Below are 23,041 nucleotides of genomic sequence, written 5' to 3'. Positions count from 1 at the left end.
TAGAAACCGGATAATACTACATGGTAAACATTTCTGATTTCTATTGGCGGAGTTAGATTTGAGCTGGCAATCTGGAGGCAAAAAGCTAAACAACCATTACAGCTCCTTATTCTGACACAGAATTTAATGGCATATTTTTCCCTTTGAAATTTACTCTTCATCAGGCAAACTTCAAAATGGAGGCTGAAACAATGAGTGTTTTTAACTCTGCAGCAGATCAAATACATTTTGACATCCATACTCTAAGGAAGAAATGACACACTAATGAGAGACAGAGATCAAATAGTCTGTTTGTCACTTAAATCTCTAGCAACACGAAGTACATCAAGCCTGTTAACCCATGCTTGGCACACCAAAATGCTGCAGTGTCCAAATGGCTCCGCATTTTTCTTCCTAGCAAACTTCAATTCTTGTGGCTCCTCCTCTTTCACAAAGACAAGCCAACACTACAGGAATTAGCTTGCTTACCACAAGGAAACAACGTGAGGAGAAAGGACATGTGCAGAAATGCGGATGAATGAAGTGCGATTATATTCTCTGCCTTTTTCCTCCTACTCTTTTCTACAGCCCTACTGGGACACTGCACAAGCAGCAAATACTGGCTGTGATCAGTGTGTAAGTCAGGGCAAGGTTCTTCCTCTGCAGGAACTGAGAAGAGCAGGTTTGGGCTCTCTCCCAAGCTCCAGTACAGGAGCGACGCCAGTACTGGTGTCATGGCACTGAGGTTTTGAGCAGTGGTATTCCCAGAAGCTGTGGAAAGCAAGCTGGAATGACAAGAGTCATTGCCATTTCAATGCATTTCTCGACCCAGAATTAGAAGGTCCCAAAGATTATGCAAAACTCAATTAGCTTCTCCCTGTTGTTGACCACAGATTTCAGCATGACGCCAACATTTCATCCCTTGAAACTCAGTGGATCCATTTCTTCCCCTAGCCACAACAGGGAATGCATTTATTACTTCTCAAATAACCTGGAATTTGCAATGCCTGCTCCTCTCTGCCCTCATCAGTGCTGATGCCCTCACTCCTGCCACCCCCACAAGGGAGCGTTGTCTTCTGCCTTGGACTGATTTTGAAAGAGCTCACAAATGCCGACTACTACAAAATGCAGTTGTGCCTTCCAGCTCCACAGGAGGCAGAGTTGTGAAACTGCTAATTCAAGAACTCAAGAATTGAGCAACACAGAATATTACGAGGCTGTCCCAAAGCACCATGTTAGAGTATCTTGATTATCTTAATAAAGCTGTGGCTTACCACTTTGAGTAAAGCTGAGGCACCTTTGGAAGAAATTTCTTTATACACAATAGCTGCTTATAGGCTACATTACAACTTCTAAAGCTCTCTGATTGCTGCTCTGCTCCATCTTTATGATGCCATTTTAATTTAAAAAAAATAGAAATTACATGTAAAATAATTCTTAAGCCTAACTGATATTGGGGCCATGTAAATCACAAGTAACTACACTAAGGTCAATGCCAGCTTTGAACTAGAGTTGCATTAAATACAAATGACCGTTTAAAAAGAAAAGCTTTCAGTGCAACATGCACATAAGAAATATAGTACAGCATCTGCTTGGCAAGAACATGGTCTGTTTGCATACGCTAAGAGCTATATGTATCACTCATACATATATACACAATGCAAAATTAATTCATGCAGAAGGGACACAGTTCATTCTACATCTTATAAATACAGGCTGACAATTAAATAGTCCTAATAAGACTTATTCTCCAGCTAGCAGACCAGCTAAAAAACAAACATAATTTTGTTCACGTTTGCCCATTATATTCATGTGCTGATTTAATTAACAGTAATTTCAGTATCTCTGAGATTTCTTCTCTGTTTTACAAATGATACCCTTTTGATGAGGGCTTTAGTTCAAATTACTGGCCAATCAGCTGTAGACCAAGACTAGAATGCCAAGTTAATTGGCAATAAAACCAGAATGAGCACTCTGGAAAAAATTATAGATGAGCCAAATTATTGGGTAATTGTTAAGGAACAAGAAGAGTCTCATTTTAGGTAGACAAAGTAAAAGCTTTGTAGCTCCCTTCAGCACACTGTGTTTCCCCAGTCTGGGTCCTGCTAATGGTCTGTACTGCTCACAAAAACCACTTCAGGTTGGCTCAGCTCATCCCTCTTGCAATCACTCTGTCAAGAGGTTCACTGTGCCCTTAGTCCTGGCCTGCAGGAGGTCCTACCACTCTAGAGAGTCTGTCAAGGAATCCCTCCACCAGCTTGCGCCGAACTCCCATTGGCAATTTTTTCATAAATGTAGAAGAAGCAAACCTAGAGGAAGAGAGGTAACCAAACAGCCCTCCAAAGGCAGCAAAGCCATATCAGCTCAGCAGAAGAGCACTTCTTAGCATTTTCCTCTGCACATTTGTTATTGGAACCACTTACTCCTAACAAGAAGTTAGTGCCTTTGCATCCTTGGACAGGGTTTTCTAAGAATAGTAACTCTCCACATGGATCAAAGAGACTCAAGATCACTCCGGCTGCAATAATACCTGGATGTCCTCCTACCTTTGATAGATGGAGAGCATGTTAACTCTTCCAAATACAGCTTTATTTAGAAACACCTGACCAAAGATGCTACAGGTATTTGTCAATCAACTCTGAATATAGTTTCTTTCCAAAGGTGGGGGTGTGCACTGCAGACTTCAGGCATCATTAGTCTGATCTTCAGAAAGAAGTATCTCTAGAGCATTACACTTTTAATAAGGCAGGGTAGAAAGAACATGGAAGTGGCAATGCACGCAGCCTCTGTGTCAAAGAAATTAATCACAGGAGCAGACACAGCATCGACTGGGAGCGGGGGAGGATGAGGCCATGCAGCTCGTCATGGCCACATGACGCAGGGAGGAGATGTGCAGTGTTTAAGAGCAAGAGTGGAGAAAAACATCCCCTTTATCTCTCCCCAGCAGTTGCTTGCCTGGATGATCATAACTTGGTTCCAAAACTACATTTTACAGCAATGACCATGAAGAAAAGCAATGCCAGACTTTGGACATTCAAGGGCACATCACCTAGAGACAGATGCCAGTGTGGGATCACAGCAGGCGTTCCCACAGCACTGGCAATTCTGCCCAATGCCTGGTGGTGGAGAGACGGAATTTTTTTAAAGAGAAACATGGGATATAAAAAGCCAGCTTGCTATGCTGGAAGGGCCTTTGTTTCATGAGGTAATATTTAGCATTCATCCAAACTGCAAACAACTAGCAATATGTGGTCAAATCGTGGCAATTTGGTAGGTTTCAGAGTGATATCCAAGAGGAGGATTAGTGGAAAATGCTGCCTTTAGGACTCGATCCTGAGTAGCTTGCAACAGGATCTCTGAAGCACTTGGCATCAGCACTCCCTGCATATTCATTAATATTTTGGACTATGGTTGTAACAAGTATCAGCAAGTGTATCTAATTTCATGAAAGAAAATTATTGGTTCACAGTGGAATAACATGGTGCTTTTACTCAAGCAGGCATAAAACATGAGTATGAAATCCCTCATATAATCTCTAGCTATTGTCACTCAATGTTTATCATCCAACACAGTTGAATACAATTCTTGTCTTTGATGGATGTGGCACACAATAGCTGTTTTCTTGAGTGCATCATAAATATTAATAGTATTCACAGAGCTTCTTAAAATTTGTCATGTCACAGTGCTTTCATGGAAACACTCGAAATGCCATTATTTTTGTCCCACCAATAGCAAATTCTCTTTTCGTTTCTTTCTTTTTTACTTTCAAAATTAAATGGTAGAGTACATTTAACTGAGCAGAGGGAAAAAAGGATAATGGCTCACAATGAGCAATTCCAAGACCTAGCTCAGATGCCCAGAATGAGACTGAAAGGGGAAAAAATGTGATATCCTTTGGAAAAACATAGTCCAGTTAAAATTGAAACATTTCATGAAATTGAGGTGATTTGGCTGGAATTTCATTTTCGGAAGAATAGCAAGAAAGAAGGCTGACATTATCAAAATGGTCCTAACTCTGCCATACTCAGAATGGGACATTTTCACTTACGAAAAAAAGCTTTTTTTTTCAAAATTAAATATTTGCACATTATTTAATGAAGTTTAATCAAACACCTCAGTTCTACAAGGAAAAATGTTTTTCCGCTGTTAAACAATTTTGATCAATCCCAAATAGCTTTTCCGAATGTCTGTTCACAAAGCGTGTTGAAATCTCCCGGCTTTATTCAGCCAGAGCGAAGTCGATGTGGGCATTCCTCATGACTTGCGCTCCCCGCACAGTTCTCTTCCAGCATACTTCAGAGTCAAAGCCTTCCTCTGGATCAAACTTAATAAAATCTTCAGTGGTTTGTATTTTGGCTATGTTTCAAGAAATCTTTTAAAATTTCATCTTTCTCCATAAAATTCACCCTGTGGTTGTCAGAACAGCCTTACAAAACAAAACCATTTAATTCCCTATGACAATTAATTTGAAGATGGTAATAATTGCAGAAGATACTATCTTTGCTACAGAGACAGAAAACACTTGCTATGGGCATGGGAAATATAATAATACAAAAGAAGAATTTCTTTTTTCTTATTGTGTACTCTTTCTGTAGTAGTTAATTTCCTTTGAGTTTAAAATCAATGCTTCCAGTGTGGGGTTTTAGGGAAACTCAAGGGTTCAATCCTGCTCCCATTAATTAATGGTAAAGTTCAGGCTGAAATCTGTTATCTGGGAGTCATAGATTCCAGTTTCATTTCAAAAAAATCTTGATAATCCCTGATATTTCTGGGATGAAGATCTACTCTATATTAAATTACTTTCAAATACTTTTCCCGTGAAATGGTGAATTTTGTGAATGACAAAATCATGTTCTGCTCAGTTCACTCTGCATGTACACTAAAACAGAGATGCACTGTATAATTTAAAGGGAACTGGAATGCCAAAGGTCAAAATTATTTCAAGTAAGAAATATGCATTAAGTGCAGTGGATAAACACATATGGGACATTTTGCACATAAATACATTTTAATCAATCTCTAAAAATATGTAAATTATCTGGGTTTGCTAGAAATGACTGATCCTATCCTGATATTTTTGACACTCCAGGATTAAGCATTCTGGGGTTTTATAATTGACCCCAGAGACAGCAAAAAAAAGAAGCTGCTAAAGCTTGACATTTTCTTAGTTTAGCTTAAGGTGAAGGTAAGCTTCTTTCTAAGTCTGGGTGAACTTCCATCTTGGCATGAATGTACTCCTTTAACTGATGTCTGAATATAAGCTATATTGCCATTAGCGATAATAATTTCTGTAGGAGAAATAAATTCTTTAAAGGTTGTTGGTTTTGTTTTTTTAAACACTCCCTTTTTGATGGCTGGATTCAATAGTGTTCTATGTAGGAACATGGACACTCAAATTCACATTACTGCAGACATCCTTTAACTTGTACTGAATTAAAATGAACGCACAGAAGAAATCTTTTCCCCAAAGAAGGGCAGAGGAATCATCATGAATGAAAGCCATGGCAGCATCTGAATAATGGAACAGGACATAATCTCAGCAGACTCATAGACAAAAGCTATGAAACAGAAGTAGTACCAGGAAACACATGACTTCTAAACTTTAAAATGACTGCTTGTTTGACTGGAGGGTCACACAGGCATCGCTCAGCATGGTGAACCACTGCAGATCATTGCGGGATGTGGATGGATGCATGTGGATCTGTCTTGAGTTTCTGCCATGGTCTCCGCTGGCTTGAGAGCTTGCATATGGAGACTACTGGTCTCCAGGCACGCGACAACATTCCCAGCCAATCCAGACACCTAAGTCCTGTCTCCTCTATGCAGGGCAGACAAACCCAAACATACAAGAGAGGGTTTTTTATTTAGGCAATTGTTTTTGGAAAATCTTCCCACAAAAATATTTTATATTTTTAGCTGAACCTTTAAGCTGGAAAGGCATGCAGCCCTTACTGGGAAAGATATATCAGAATATGACAGCGATGGACTCTCCGTGAATAAGAGCGCAAGGCTCCACCATCTCCTCTGCAAACGGGGATTTGGTGGCATTCATCCCAAACTGTGTTTACCCTCCTATTCCTCACTGGATACTCAGCAGTCAAAGCTAGAAGTACATGAAAAAAACCCAACCCACCTTCACCCTGCATTCCTGCATTTTCTAAAACAAATAAGCAAAGTGTTGCACTCAGCAATTCCCTTTCAGCCTGAGTTATAGAAACGGGCATCTTTAAGGACGATTTTTCCGGGTGTTCTCAGTATGTTTCCTAGCAGCAACTGGAGATGCTATTATTCAGCCTCCTATTTAAAAGAAACCTCACTAGAGTATATACAGCCATCTGTGGTTCTAAGTGATTCACAACATTAGTAAACCATTAGTCAACCAATAGCTTACATTTTTTGGGAGGAAACAAGATTTCTGAAGACATAGATTAAACACTTGTAGGATATACAGAAATGTTTCAGGCTGAGGCGCTCAGAGCACTGGTGAAATATTGATTGTTGCATTTGAAAAACACTTTAGAATAATGACAGTCTGGGAATTACAATTCTATTACTATACAAGAAAGGATCTGTAGCACATATATCTAAAAAACTAGTGCTGCCAGTCACAGACCAAGCCATCATTTTCCTAGATAAGAACAGAATGGTAGATATTCGTCTATTATTAAACCTATTGTTCCTCAAGCCTTCAGCCTCAGCTGGAGCCTTCTTATAAAAAACAGTTAAAATACATCTCTTCAATGGCTTGTTCTTTACTTTGACTAAGTTTCTGGTTGCCTAGAAACTCTCTAAAAGACCTGGATTTTTCTTTTTTTTTCTTTTTTTTTTTCTTTTTTTTTCTTTTTTTTTTTAGTTTTTTCCCCAACTGTTAGTTAGATAACAGATTAATCCCACCACATCTATTTGTGACAGAAACCTGGATGACAGGCTCAGAGCTGGTGAAGTGTTTGTTTCTTGTACCCCAGGAGTCAGACTCCCCTGACTACCTTGCTACCAGTAACTTTCCAGATCTATGGAAATCACAGGTTATGTCTATTTAGATCAAGAGAGACAACTGTGAGAATTCTATCAGCACTGGATAGAACAGATTTATCTGTGCTATCAATTTCTATAATTAGCAGGACATACACTTCCACTTTGTGAGATTATTATATCGCAAGACTATTATATTAAGACAAATCAAGGCATCTAGTTTAGATCCAAATTTATAATGTTTTGACAGATCTGCTGGATGCCTAAAACACACCTTCTGATGCATTATACATCAACCACATTCAAAACTCACATCCTACTTCAGTGCCATAAAACTTATTTTAAAATAATCACAGAATCACAGAATGGTTTGGGTTGGAAGGGACCTTAAAGATCTTCTAGTTCCACCCTCCTGCCACGGGCAGGGACACCCTCCACTAGCCCAGGTTGCCCAAAGCCCCATCCAACCTGGCCTTGAACACTGCCAGGGATGGGGGATCCACAACTTCATCTGCAGTGTTTATAGTTAATAATTGTAATATCAGAAGGCAGATTCTTTGCCGATATACGGTAACATAACAAAATAGTGGAACCAAAAAGAGTTTCAAATGTGGTTATGTTCCACTTCCTCACCTTGATCTGGTATTCTACTCAACACGATGACAATGGATCACCTTTCTACTTTTTGGGACATTAGTTCCACATGTTAATCTCTACACCAGATGTTGGAAGAATCAATTATCAGAGACACTTATTGTTAAAAAGAAAACAAGAGAAGCCTCCTAGGAGCAAAGCAGCTGACATTTTCACCTGACAGTGCATCATGGAACGTTAAACTGAACAGCCAGGGCCAGATCCTCAAAAGTATTTAGAAACATGTTTGTATCTTGCAAGAGGACAGTGCAGTAATGCTCAAGCTCGAAGCCTGCATGCCATCCCCAAATTAGCCACCTCAGTATGGTGTTCAGTGTCATTCATTTTCTGCAGGTAAAATTTCTCATCAGTTTTTTTATCTTGAACGCTTATGGCAAATACTTAGATAAAACTAAATATTCCTTCCATTCTCCTCCAAAGAAAACTCCATGAGTCAAATATTCTGGCTTCTAAATAGGCTTCAAATTAAGGGACTAATCCTCCCATCCATGCATTTTTACCTGAATTAAATCGGCTTAAATAGTTATGCTCAGCTTTAGGTGATAAAACAGCATTTATATTCTCCAAAGCCACTCATCTGTGCTGTCATTAGTTCTTGGCGGTATAAATCCTGCCTCTTTTCTAACCAAAACAGTTTTTAGAGATAATAAGCAATAGTATTATAAGATTTTATTTAAAGTGTTTTAAAAAGTACCTTTAGGAGTATGAAAGTATGACTTACAAATCATTCAGAAACAGGTAAAACTGAATATGAGTGACTTAATTTCCATTTAATTTTCTGTTCTCATCAAGGTTGGTTTATTCAGGTCTGATTAATTAATGTCTGTAAAGTGCTCTGAAAATATAAACCACTACATAAATACTAAATAATAATAGAGTACTTAGGGAAAAAATAATTTGTTAATTTGCATGGAGTTTTAGGAATTAGCATTTATTTATTTTCCCTATGGAAGCAGGCCCATCCAATCCCTTTTAGCTATCAGAAAATGCTCTAGCAGTTACAGGACAGCCCATCTTCATGTATTTTATGTGCCACAGTTCACAGAAAATTAATTTAGAATGACTTGCAAAGTTGTACTTACAGAGGAATACACACATAGACGGTTTTCATTCATTTTCAAATCCACTTTCCCTCCTACTGGGAACCTAGCTGCATGGCCTCCAGGACTCAAACAGCAGCACTCTGAAAGATTTCAGAGGTTGCTACGTTTTGACCTTTGTGTTTTCTCAGCCTGTTGTCCAAAGAACTTAGAATTTCACTGAACACTTCTAAAACACTCTGAAAAAAAGTAACTAAAAATCATATATTTCCCCATGTACTTATATCTGGGTATCTTTTGACACTTTGTCTCAATACATGTATTTTTATACCTCTACAGCTCTACAAGAGGACAATTATGCATATATCCAATTTTCACGCTCAGAAGAGGTGAATTTCCCAATCCAGCCTCATCTACAAAACAAAACCTCCCAGGAACAAAATGCGGGCTATTGGCATAAGCCCTTTGGGAGATCAGTTAGTTTAGATAACAAAGGCTAGGTAGGATAGGTATGTGATTCCCGGAATCCTGTCTGATCATCTCAGCATAAGTCACACTGAACACTAGACAAAATAAACAATCTGTTTTTAAAATGGTGTAAAATGCACACAGCAATACCATCTGGGATCAGATCGTACGCGAGGCTGGAAACGGTGCCAGTGAGACAATAAGCGCTTTGCACTCTGAATTGATTTTGAACTGGTGCTCCAGTCACCTGCTAAGAGGTAATAAAGCCACTTTTGGACTAAACAAAAACTGGGGGGGGTTGTTTGGCTTTTTTTTTGGGGGGTGGGCACAGGCAGAAAGATACAGTCTACCCTCTTATGTCCTTTCACGTCTTAAAACATTCCCCAAGTATGCTTTCCCATACAACTTTGGCTGTACGCACGCAGACTGGGACGCTCAGGAGCAGGCTAGGAGCAGGCATGGAGCACAGCTGACGGGTGCTACCCTGGCCGGGATTTCACCTGTAGACTCTCCCTGGCCCTGTTTCCTTCTGTGCATCTCAAAACAGTACTTATTAATGCACTGCTGATTCGATATCAAAGGACTAGCCAGAAATAATCTGTAATATCAATTCATTACAGCAAAATTGTCTGCTAATAAGGAGCTATTTTTTGCTACATAATGTGCAAAAATCAGCTGTATCTTCGCTTTGAAAAACCCAAAAGCAAAAAACAAAAAAAAATGCCTTTCAAGCTTGCTACCAAATGTAAATGTTAAGAACATGAGATTTGATGTTAAGGGCTTCATAAACTCACTAAAGCAAAAAATCAGCTCTTTTCATCAGGCTCTTATTCAAATGTTACCATGCAGTCTACCATATCTTTATCTACAAAAAAAAAAAAGGCAAGATAGTAATGAGAAAGATATCCCCACTGCTATCTCCAGAGTCACCACAATGCAATGACAGAATAAATTATCTGGGGGCTCTTTCAATTTTCTCCTGTTTGTTTAAGAAAGTAGCATGGAAAACAAAGATAAACTCATGACCAAGTGCAGCAACAAAACAGCAATATTCCAAACCACATGGAAGAGGCTGTCTTTATATTAAAAGAACCAGAGTGGCCTACAGAAATATCAACACATTAAAGTTCATTTTTGTTTTGCAGGATTTCACAGCTAATTTCTCCTGCAGTAAGCTCTTACTGAATCCACCTCAGTCTTCTTACTGGGAAGACGTTTTTCCCCTTCATGACACTGAGCTGCACTTCTTCATGCAGATGCTGGTGTCATTACTACTGAACCACCATGAGGATTTGGTAATCCCATCAAAACGTTCACTCCTGCAAATCAAGGACTAAATGTTTTGCTCAAACCTTAAAGTCTCCAAGGAACTCCATGTTTTCATCTATAAATATTTAATGTTTACAGTGAAAGAGTGGATACACTAAAAAGGAACAGCAAGTAATTTATGTTCAGTGGAATGGCAACAGCATGGCAACACACTGGTTTCTGGACCCTCCTTGTGATGCTCTTCTGGGGGACCAAGGTCCAGAAAATGACAAAACTCTCCTTTACAGATACCTCCCACACTCAGAGGGAGCCTGCCTTACCAACAAACTAGGCAAATCTTGAAGAGGAATGAACTTTAAAATGCATTTAGCTCAATGAGGAACTCTGGGCCTCAGGAACATGTTTCTCTGAAAGAACACAGAACAATGTTTAGAGCAATTATTTTTTGCTCCTGACTGGGCAATGCAGTGCCAGAAACTGCATCAGTTAGTGACTGTTAAATGAAGCAGCACTGCAAACTGGCAAACATAAGGGAAAGAAATGCAAATACAAGCTGTTGTTCCTGCCATTGCTGTCATCAATTCTCCTATCAGCCTTGGGCCAAGCCAGTCAAGGATGCTTACATGCAACAGCAAAGCAATAGCCGACATGAAATGCCTATTTATGGACTAAGGTCACAAATTCACAAAAGAAGCTTTTACCTTTACTCCACAGGTAGTTTACAATGACAAAATGTCAGAGATTAGATTAGCTCCACTTTGAATTCAGGTTCAGCCTCAGATCTGGTCCAAGGACATTTAGAGACAGCTGAAGTGGCCAACATCTGCCATAACTGCAAAGAGATGAAGTGAAACCCTGGCAAAACCCTGGCAGAGACAGCAGCAAAGCTCTGATCCAAGATTCACAATGGGCTTTTGGGTTGGATCCATTTTTCTTTTATATGTGTGGTGCTCTGCATGGCTTTCTTTTATATCTGTGCCTCTCCGTTTGAAACCAGCAATGCTGTGCAAGACTGTTCCTGCACCACATTCTGTCATTCGTTTATCTGATTCACCATTACTACTTATAATATTCCATCCATGCAATTAGAGTTTTGTTTCATCTCCTACATGCTTCAGAAAAAAAGCACTAGAAGAATATTCTCTAGTGACTTTTCTGCATATAATTTCTCCTTTGTTCTTGGGCTGCCAGTAAGTGTAGCCTTTGGCAGTAGAAACTGGAAATTAAAATTATTTAGGGTCTTATTTACCTTTACAAGCAACTTTCCTTGCTTCTGTCCTAGTAGGAGAAGCTAGTGTCATGCAAAGGAAAAAGCACATATTTGTTGGTTATATGGTGTAAGAGAAAGAAAACCAGCACAGACCGACTTGGAAAGGAAAAGCAAATGTTCATGAGAAGTAAACAAAAATTACCAGAGTGTTTCTGAGGGAACTGGTGTAACATCCAGGCTCTCTGGCTCTTTCTGTAGTTCTACACCAGAATATTCCCACTGCAGTCACTGGTCATGTGTAAGCTTAAAGCTCTAGAACTAAAAGTTCAGCAGGTCCAAACAAGCCCAAAGGTCCCTCCTTGAAAAGATGCGTTTGATTTTAGAAGGAGATATTTGCATTTTTTAAATAAACCATCAGCTTCAAGCTTTCTGCACACGTACACCTTAAACCCTGCCTGGAAAATATGACCGACACCTACATCTTCAGAAAGTATTTTGTCCTTTCTCTATAACTCAAAATGGACCTTTTCTTAAATTGACACTTTGCAGCTCACTAGACTGTGTGGCTCTTTGGAGAAAAGCAAAGCAGAAAACAGTCCAGTTGTTTGGTTTAGCAATGAAGTTTCCCACGCATGCATGCTAATTTATTTCATTGAAAATGTCCCAACTAATTGCAACATTTACCCTTAGAGCACACACATGGCAGTCGCATTAATACACCAGAAGACAATGGCTCCAAAGGAGCTATTACCATGTACCAGGCCAATAATCCACAAACGGTAAAGATTTTCACAAAAGACTCAAATAGTTTCCAAGGAGCCATTATGGCATATCAGGTAAATAAAATATTATTGAAATGTATTTTTTGCATTTAAATCACTTGCAGCAGGTGCATAGGAAGTAGCACATAATAAAATGGCTCACATTCCCTTGAATACTAACGAGAATCAACGGAAACATTTAGCAAAATGAAGCAGGAGCAAGTTCTTACCATCGCAAGAGGAACAATTCCCACAAACATTGTTCGGCTGACAAAGATCTCGGAGACCACGAGTTCACTCAGGGAGTCATCTCGAGGGTATTCCACCTGCCAGGTAATTTGCTGGGCCCCTGCCAGGCTGCTAGTGTTGTCAATCTCAAAGTCCATCTGCAGGATCTCGTAAGAGGACATGTTTGCTCTGGAAAAAAAAACCCACAAAATCGTCCACAACATCAGTAGAATGTTAATAACAAAATATATTTTTATTTCTCTTTTCTATTCACTTGAAGATTTACCATTGAATCCAACATGCAGACTTGAAGACACTGACAGAAAACTAAATCAAACTACACACTGGGCAACAGCTATACTTTATAGATAAGGTGACACCGTATCTTTTAGGTTCCTGAAATGGAGGCATTTTTCCCATTATACTCAGGCATTCATTCTCCATAATCACAATGAACTTATAGAATAAGCCCCAGACCCTGGGAACTGCATTGCACACATGCTGCTAAATTATTTAATATAGTGTTATTATAATTTTGTTGCTGCAAATACTGATGCTCCAAAACAACAGAACACTTGGCCATTCCTCACGTTGTATCAGAAATGAGCTCCGAGGCGGGAGGAAGTGTTTCAAAACCAAACTGGTCTTTATCTCAGTGAAAAAATGGATTTGCAGAAATTATACATGAGAAAAAATGGGGGGTAGATTATCCTTATTTCCAATTCATGAAAACATTCTTCTCGTCAGTGGTGCAGACTTGTAATTATATGAAGATCGTTATATATTTCTCATCTGGAAATAAAAGTTTAAAGGTAAAGAAATGATGTAAATGCACAGCATTCAGAACTGTATTTAAAAATTACTTCTGCTTCTTTTGTTAACAACAACATTCAGCACTCTCCTCTGGTCCAACACTATGTAAATATTAATAATTAATCCTCAGGTTAGAATGACAGATCTTCTCTTCACGTTAAAGAGAAGAAAACAGACACCAAGATTTAACCAACAGCACTCAGCATATCCACAGCAGGGACCTGTTTAGAAAACAGACCTTTGCTCATCCAGCACTTTACTTCCACAAAAATTAAGGTACTTTACAAAGCAGCATACAGTTCCTGCCCCAGTTTCCCAGACAGACACCTGCAGTGTGGAGACCTGATGCAGCTTACAAAACACAGAGGCGGGATGGAGAGGCAGCTAACCTGACTGCAGACCCAATTGCTGAATCATATTCCATTGAAGAGACAACCAATGTTATCAATATTACTGAAGTTTCAGGGTACATGCTCATAAAATAGGTTAAAATCTGAATTTGCAGCATGCTAGGCCATTCTGTAAGGACTTGCACGTGCTCTTACCACGAGCATGAGATAGCTTGTTCCCAATGTAGGGATGCGTCCTGTGCATGCAGGCACCCCTCAGCAATGACCTGCCCTCTGGAATTTCACCCTTCTCTCCTGTCCCACGGTAGACTATTTGTGTGCCATTACCCTAAAGTAGTGTCTCCAAGAGCTGCGTTTACAGAAAGTTTTAGCCTGCTGCTATGAAAAAAGAGACTTAAAACATCTTTTTCCTCTTCCCAACTGCACAGAGGCAGAATTTGGTTTTGCCATATGTTTTTGAAGGCACATTGTAAAGGAAAAAAATCTGAACAGGAATTATTGATTTTCATGTTTTCTTTCTGACAACAAACAACACAAACATATGCTTCAATGCCTGGAGGATAAATATTTTCCATGCTGACAGAAGATAATATTCACCTCCAGGCAAAACTAGAAGCTATTAAGGCATTTTTTGGGTGACCAATCAGACGATCAGCAAAAACCTTTTAAGACAAATATTATTATGTAATTAAACAATTTGTGTCAAAAACATGACCACTGTGGGCACCACAATGGAGTATTCAACTTCATAGTTTTCTGCGTACCACTTCTGGCAGTTTGTTTTATCTGAATTACATAAAATTAATTTGCTCACAACAGAGAAATAAAATTTAATGATGAGCTTTACACTAACTATGCATCAAGATATTGGGCCTGTCAAGGTATGTTCAGATCTGCAGTTTAAGTTCAATCTGTTCAAGTCAATAGTTGCCACTCACAAAAACACCCACAAGTGGTTTCAAATTCGGAACAAAACCACTGATGGAGAGTTTTGCTTCAGAGTCACCACTTAAGTAATATGTCAGGTTAGTTTGCACTGATAAATCCATTCCATGTTCCCACTGATTCGCACTTCTTTGAGCTCGGTCCATCATGCCTTCAATTATTCCTTTCCTGCTTTTCTTTTTACACATCCAAAAAATAACCATAATAGTGGTTTTATATTTTTAAGACAGACTGGGACTCAAATCTCCCTAAGAAAAGCATGTGTGTGTCTTGCCTATATAGCAAGCTGAAGTAATTGCCAGGGAGTAAAATGACTCTTGTGCCTGTAAATATGCAAAGACCTTCACTGCATCCTTAGCACAGCTGTGTAGCTATAAAAGACATAAGTTTCATTTAAAGGCAGAGATGGTTATACACTGCTGGATTAAAAATGAGTCTGTGCATCTAGAAAAGAGCAGGAACTCACATACATAAACCTTCCTCAGATCTAACTAATATTAACGTATGAACTAAAGCAAAGCTGACTTCACAGGTCTCCCAGGACTTCCTAGGTCCTGGTTCCAAAGAAAATACTTATCATCACCTGGAAAAACAACATGGCTTGTCAAAGGTTTTCTGCTTTGTCTCAGAAGCAAATTATGTAGCATCACATATTAATGTTGATTAAAGAAGGATCCACTTTTCATTTGGGCTTTTGCTAAAAGAGATGGTCTTCCTGTATCTAACCACCTTTCACTTACAGAGTTTCTTCACTCAGTATATAGACTTAGCAAACCAGTATTCAACATTCTGGACTCCTTTTATTCACCAGCAGGTTTCCAGTTACCTTCACAACAGCAGGTCAATGAATTTTCTCTGAAATTATGGTCTCCCTTTTTTTCCTCTTTAGGACAAAGATCCAGCCTTCAAGCAATGCCAAGTGTTACAGTATCTGGGACACAGAGTACCCCATGGACTAATCCACCCTCTTTGTTCTAAGGCTCTTCCCAGGTTACAACTATAATGGACTCATGATAAAACCTGAAAAATTAATTTCTTTCTTGCTCAGACTAGTGTTTCCTACTGATTGCTGCATCTCTTATCCTACAGGGCCTTCTTTCCTAGCGGGAAGATTGGTACTATATGCATAATTCTTGCGAATTATTAACCATCCTCTATAATACCGTGTGGGAGACCACTGCCTTTTTCCACTGAAATTGATGGCAGTTGCTAAAGTAAAACCAGAGATAAATTAAACCATAATTGAGACCTTAAAGGTTAGCATTTACTTATGTCAGCTCCATTAGCTGATAAATCCACATCGTAATACCTGTATCTAAATTTCTCTCCTGGTTATGCAGCATTGCACTATAACCCTTTTTAAAAGGAGTCATTCCACCTTGCCATAGCAAATCTTCAGCTTTTAGTCTGAATTGTAGTGGTGGCCAGTACATTGGTCTTTGTGGTCACTGTCAATCTGCAACTGCGTGGTGAAGACAAAACGCTACCAGTGGGAAAATCCACTAGCAGTGAAGACGACAACTGTAACTCATGCTGTTATCAGCCACTAAATCCTGCTAAACCAAATTTTATCCTATAAAGATTTTTCAGCTTTTTCTCAAGACTTATTCCATTTTTCTCTTAAATAAGTTTGCACTATTGGGAAGAGTCTGATGGAATCCAAGGACTATAAATCACTTCTCCTTTCCACATCTTTTTCTCTTTTCATTTAAATATTTCTATTGTCCAGTGAAGTCTTTTCTCGATTTAGAAGGATTTTGCCAAACCCTAGTTTAGAGGAGCAATAAAAAATAAAAAGTCAAAATTACTTTTATAAAAAAAGATTATTTCCTGCAAGCACAAGGAAAAGACCTTATAATTTTAGGCAGCTGGCATGCTTGCTAATAAGTCCATTTCTATGGAAATGAGTTCATAACTATTAATTTTGCCTGCTCCTGATCTATTCTTGATGAGCCTTTCAAATTTAGAAAAGCGCTTCATGATTCTCTCAATTTGGTAATTACTAACTCCCTTTGATGAATCCAGCCCAGTGTTTCAGACATGAGACATTCATTACACATTTTTCTCGCTGGTGAGAGGAGAAAAGAAAACCATAGGCTAGGATTTATTTCCTCTCGCAAACTCCAGCAAGTAGGCCCTCGTCTTCAAATCGCAATTTATAATCTTATTTGTGTACTTTCACAATATTGCCTCTGCTAGGTGCTAGAAGAACCCCCAAAAGCCTGAGATTTCCGCATGATTTCCTGTTATCTAGTCTCATATATATCTAATGCATTCAAACCAGGTCCCCAACAGCCCACTCAAGTTTTCTAACATACACAGTCTTCATTCTGTACCCAGCAGGTAGCAGGATGATTGTGATCCCAACCTGGAATAGAAGAGAACAGAGTCTGAGCACAGAATGGCAAATCCATGCCAAATCTAGCTCGAACCAACTCCAGAATAAGAAGAGTTAATCAGGACAGGAAAATGTTGCTAAATCCCAGAACAGTCCTGCAACGGGCAGCTGCAGGCATGCAGAGCCCAACTGCCTTGCTCGGCTGTCCAAGTTGCCCCTGGATTATTTCCTCTGGACGCACATTAGGCCATGAAGGAGTGAGCACTCCACCCAGAGGCAGAGCTTCTCCTCAGTTAAAAACACTCTCCCAGTGGAACATGACACAGGCTGCACAAACCACTTGAAAAATAAGGCCTGGGTTTCAAGTGCTCCTAAGCACCTCAGAGAACTCTTGCATTACTGCGTTCAGATGCTTTGTAAAGATTCACATGGGTTTTGGAGGGCTATCTATCATGTTACCTTGTTACATATATTCTGACCGATTTTCTTCCTGAATTTGCTAGTGTATGCACACAGTAGGAAAAATAGATACATTTAAAATCTGAATCTAAAAAAAAAATCCAGTATCAGATTTTGTTTCTCTACATTTATTACCTTATTAAGTATTTATATGGAACTGCATAGGCTTTGTTCCCCAAAATAACAGATTACTGTGAAGGTCCACCATAGCTCTAATGTTAAAGGTTTTACTAAGTACTACAAAAATCACCTGGCATTGAAATAATACTGAATTTAATTTATTCCTAATTTTTGTCTAAGCCAAACATGGAATTATTGAATTAAGTGCTGGAATGATACACAGTGATTGATGTCATGATGGCAGTGACAGTCTAAATAGTTAGTAGTTACCTTCAATAAACAAATGCCTGTTATTAGCTATTACGAAAGATTTACATTGCTAACCAAACTGAAGAGCCTGCCCTACACATTTTTAGAGAGAATGATATGCAGAATGCCACAGTGAAGGATGACGGTGCAGGGCACTCTGCTGTGCGTTCAGCTGAGTGTGCCACTGGCGCACGGAGGGTTTGCTGGCTCACACTGCTGGTTCATCAACAATTTAGTTGATAAAAGTCAGACCCTTCTATTAGTGCAGTTGGCTATTACAGGAAATCATGAGTTTCATTCATTCATAAAATAATGTTTTCAGTAAATGGCAATCTGTTTGAGGCCCACAGCAGTGTAAACAAAACTCTAAAAAAATGGAGCAGACACTAGGTAATTGAAAATAATAAAGTGTCTGGTATCATGTTGCTTGAGAATCTTTTCAAGGTTAATAATGGTCAATTCTTACCCTCTGACAAATTGTCACCAAATTCAGTGAGAACAGGATTACATAAGCAAGGTACATTAGTTTATAAAATATTTCAGTAATACAGGTCTCACTCCTTTGATCTCAAGAGGATTAATTTCATAAGTACAGTTTACTGAAGAGCAAACACTTACAAGAGGAGGATTTTCAACAACTGATTGGAAATGCTCAAGACCCTAATTTCCTGCTGAAGTCAAATGAAGCAGCAGACGGCCAGAACCTCTTGGGGAAAAGATCTAGATTAAAGGTCCTGACCTTCTTCCCCTAAGGAAATTAGGATCCCAGCAGCCCAAGATGAAGGAAATGAGAGCAAATACCTACTAACGGAGCAGCATTCAGCTTCTGAATTATGAAGATTTGCATACTGTCAGCCCCTGTACTTTGCCTAGTGCTGCTTTCCTGAATGCGGGCACTGGGTAACAGGAACTGGCAGCAGCTAACACCTTTAAAGCCAGGTTATCTTCAAGCAACTACCACATCCTTAAGCACAGATCCTACTTGAAAACAACTTACTGGGGCAAAACAGCTACACTTTGTGTTACATACAAAGTTTGACTTGATAATGGACGTTAAAACCTAAACCCTTTTCTCCCAGCATATATCATTTTCATTTGGCTGTAAGCACACAAAGCTGTATTCGAGCTCGGAAGCAGCCTACTCGCACAGTTCTCCCAGAGTAGTTTGCTGAGAAAGGGCCTCATCCTGAGGAGCACCGGAGATGGGCCTGGCTGGAGCCCTGCATAAATAAGTGCAGGTATCCCTGTCGAGCGCTGCAGTGTGGATGAACATCCCTAGAAGCCAGGGCAAACTACTTGCCAGTCCCGAGGATTTCTGCAAGCTTTTGTGTCAATGTGCAAACATTCAGATGACACAGTGCCACTGTCCCTTACTGCGCAGCCCCCAGAGGTCTTCATTCTGCTGGGTGAAATCGGACAGTTGCAGGAGCAAGGCAGACACAAATGCTTGAAAAAATCCCAGCTCACTCTGTTTCCATGCCACAGCACACAAGTGCAAGGCAGCAGTCCCAAACACTGAACAAAGACAGGACGGATGGCAGGTGCCAAGTACATCTGCAGGGAGGGAAAAAGTTTGCTTGGTTTCCTCTCGTGATGCATTTCAAAATCACAAATTACAATTTGCTCTGTTGTCTAAGAGAGAACTTGCTCTGTCGTCCAGTTTACTTTATACCAACTACAGGCTTTTTCAAAACATTTCTTTGTGCCTGATCTTGTTTTTCTTTCACTGCTGTAAAATTCATGCTCTTCACTGCTGTATGGGCAATGTAAATGGCTACAGAGGATAAAACCAAGCTACTAAATCTATTAAGAACGTATGGATTGACACAGCACTTTTTAATAATCCAGTAAAAGCCATAAAACCAAGAAGAAAATATTTTTGTTCAAAACACACCACCAAGACTAGATATTATTCATGTTATTTTGCTTAGCCAACATTTTCCCACAACTGAAAACAATAAATCTAGATAATGAGCAAACCTTTTAAGCTCTTCAGCTTCTTCCACTGCCAAATCACAACAGTGCTGCTCACTAACAACTTGCAATAACTTCCACTTTATTTGATTTTATCAACATCATCATGACAACCCTGGAGACAACTGAGACAATTGCTTCAATTATTTTTATTTGCTTCCACTCTTGTGACAGTGTACAGAAATTCTTCTGGTAAAAGAGTCCTTAGATACTGTTTTAGTTAGCCTTTAACAAAACAGGACTTTTAGGACCAAATTCAGTACAGGTGTAATTGGTGCACTCCATTGGTAATATGTATTGTTGGGCGCTGGGACTCCATTTGTTCCTTTGTCATGACTCTCCCCTTTTGAAACAGCATGTAATCTTTTGGGGTTTAAAAAAGCATTTTGATTGCACTGGAATATTTGGAATATTTTTCTGACTACTATTTAGAAGGTCTTTATTGCTGTGCTGTGGATTTCTTAAAATAAAGCTTCTCTGGCAGGAGAAAGCATCTTGCTGGGGAATATAACAAACACATCCAGTAAGAAATTGGGGCCAGGGTTTAGCTGATGTTAGATGCAAATATAGAGGGAGCTATTGTTGTTTAAAAAATAAGGATGATTTTATGATGAAAGATTTATGCTGAATCCTAACCAGTTAATAAATATCAACAGCCCAAATGGTGCTTATAATTTTTCTTCAACTATTCAGAAATTCTTACATATTTACATACCATAATCACATGGTGTATTTTCAACATTGCTGTGCAAGCAGCTGAAATAGATTATAAAGCAGAGATGGATTTTTAAAGAACCAATGACTGAAAATTCAAGATAATAAATTCAGCGATACAAGAACTTCTTTGAATGCAGGAAGTCACATACAAAGACCCTCCCTCCACAGACGAGATCGTGAAAGACCTTTAAAAGAACAAGAATACAACTCTGGGAGGTACTTTTTTGCCATGGCCTGTGCTGCAGCTGAATAAGCCAAGGCATGGGTATCTTCAGCCAAGCTGCACGTAAAGTCAACGCAGCAAACATTTCACCTGACTTCAAAAAAAACCAGACTGGATGGCCGGGGGCATCCAGAGATTCCATGGTGGAGAGAGGGAATATACCCTAAAAGTTACCTGCTGGAAATCCTTGGTGACACACTGCAATGCAACGGGACAGGCTCTGGGTCTGTCTATAATGCCACTACATAACAGTCAAAGAAATTAGTTTCCTGCAGGTAATCAAGCAGAAGAAAAAGGTCACTCTTCAATTCAGCTCCTCCACACTCTCTACACTAGGTTATTGGCTACCAGCTCAGTGCAGCTGAAGATGCTTCATTCAGAGTCTTGCTCTTCCCCAGCAAACTATGAAATGGAACATGTGCAACAGTTTAATTTACCTATAAACTTTTCCAAATTTATTGTGATTTTCAGGAAGAGTGACTCTACGTGACAGCTCCTGAACTCATACAATTATGTACTCTTGAATTTTACATTTACAAATACGTACGCAGCTTCCTCATCTTCCTAGACAGAGAGAAGAGCTTGGGTAAGTGACCTGGATGTACCCTAATGGCTCAAACCACCTTCCCAACAATGTTTCCTTGGCATTTGAAACACCTTATGATATTTATATGCCTGACATTAGCATTAAGTGATCAGACTCTTAGACTCTTTTCTTTTCTTAGAAAAGAAAAAGATGACTAGATCTAGGAGAAAGTTACTAGCGATCCAGTCGCTGTTTGGATGTCAGAATTGCAATTGCAGCTGACAGCTGGATCTCCTTGGGGAGAAAAATCAACCAGAGGGGATCTAAAGATGCAAACTCCCCACACACTGAATTTATGAATGAAAGGAAAGGGACAAGCTGCAGACTGCGACACAAATATACTTAATGTGTCGGAGGATACATGAAAACAGTGACAAATGGTGTTCTCCTCTTGAGGATTTAAAAAGCCTAATTCCACACCTTTTGAACTTAATCCTTTGCTTAATGGGCAGACAGTGTAAGCAAGTAAATAACTGAATGCCAAGCAGCTAGCAAGGACAATGGGAAATTAAAAAACAGTCAGGTTTTTTTCTTTCTAAAGCTTACTAAGAATGCACAGCAACTCATGACTCTGCTGTAAAAGCTACTGAAATACCACCTGCATGAAATAATTAAAGAACAATTCAAAATAGGAACATGGGCAAGAATTACTTTATTCCTCCTACATTCTCTTCAGATTTAACCAAGATTAAGGATCTAATAAATTAGACCTAGCTTTCTTTGAATCTAATGTACTCTTAGAAGGAGAGAGAATGTGCAGGGTGTCCTGTGGCTAATTCACACTTCTGCTAAGTAATAAATGGCCATGATAACATCCTCAAAGAAGTTAAGGCAGGGATCAGTGTAGCCCATTAACATTAACACAAACAGGACCTCCTCTCTCCCCACTTCCCTCCAGAGACACATGGTGTGCATAAAATTGTTTTATTTTAAAGGCTGATAATTATTTTTTAAAAAAGAGTTAAGCTTTTCCTCTCACTGTTGATACCCACTGAACAGATAGCAAAAATGTGAAAGTGAAACTGACATAAAACCATCACTTTCCCATGTTTTAATTAATAAACAAGATTAGTTCATCCAGCTGAGCAAACACAGGGTGGATCAGGGTCTGCATTCAGTGTATGAACAGAAAGAGCCATCTGCAGTAATTCTATGCACCTCCACCCTTTGCTTGTTGAGATCACCTTAAAGTCCTGATCTTCACAACAAAACTAAAAGCAAGAGAGAAATAAGCAATTATAATGTAAGTCACTCCATTAAAAGCCTATTTTCATCCTAAAAATGAATCCAAATTTCCCTAGAAGTGCAAAGATAATTTCAAATAACAAAAAGTAGAGGGGTGGAATTAATATTTCTCGTTTTAAAAATCATTCTACAATTACTTTCTAATGGCATGAAAATAAGGTCAACACAACGGTCACCACGTAATGTCTCTAGGTCACCTTTTCAAAGGGTAATCACTACTTTGTCACACTTGCAAGACAATGATTTCCACACGTGATGAATTCAAATGTAGTGACAGCTAATGGGATGCACTGGGGGGCTGCTGGGATATTGCTCACAGCTAAGGTCATACCATGAATAAATGAGTTCAGGCACAAGTGAGTAATAAGTGAGGTTAATTCACTTAGGCTCTAAAAAGGAATAATTAGACATGGAAAGGGGAGAAGAAGTGTTCCATCCTGC

General features: G+C 39.2%; 1 protein-coding gene across 1 annotated transcript in view; it reads right to left on the bottom strand.

Moving 5' to 3' along the window:
• Positions 1–23,041, bottom strand: part of TMEM132B (transmembrane protein 132B) — a 254,421-nt gene that overhangs the window by 68,376 nt on the left and 163,004 nt on the right. Inside the window, exon 4 of the mRNA XM_075769570.1 lies at positions 12,584–12,770. Within this exon, the coding sequence (XP_075625685.1) occupies positions 12,584–12,770 (187 nt within the window). The remainder of the gene's footprint in view (positions 1–12,583; positions 12,771–23,041) is intronic.

The sequence above is a fragment of the Balearica regulorum genome, chromosome 17, assembly GCF_011004875.1.
Source record: "Balearica regulorum gibbericeps isolate bBalReg1 chromosome 17, bBalReg1.pri, whole genome shotgun sequence".
NCBI lineage: Eukaryota > Metazoa > Chordata > Aves > Gruiformes > Gruidae > Balearica > Balearica regulorum.
The sequence above is the reverse complement of the archived record's forward strand: the minus strand, read 5'-3'. Positions and strand labels throughout refer to the sequence as shown.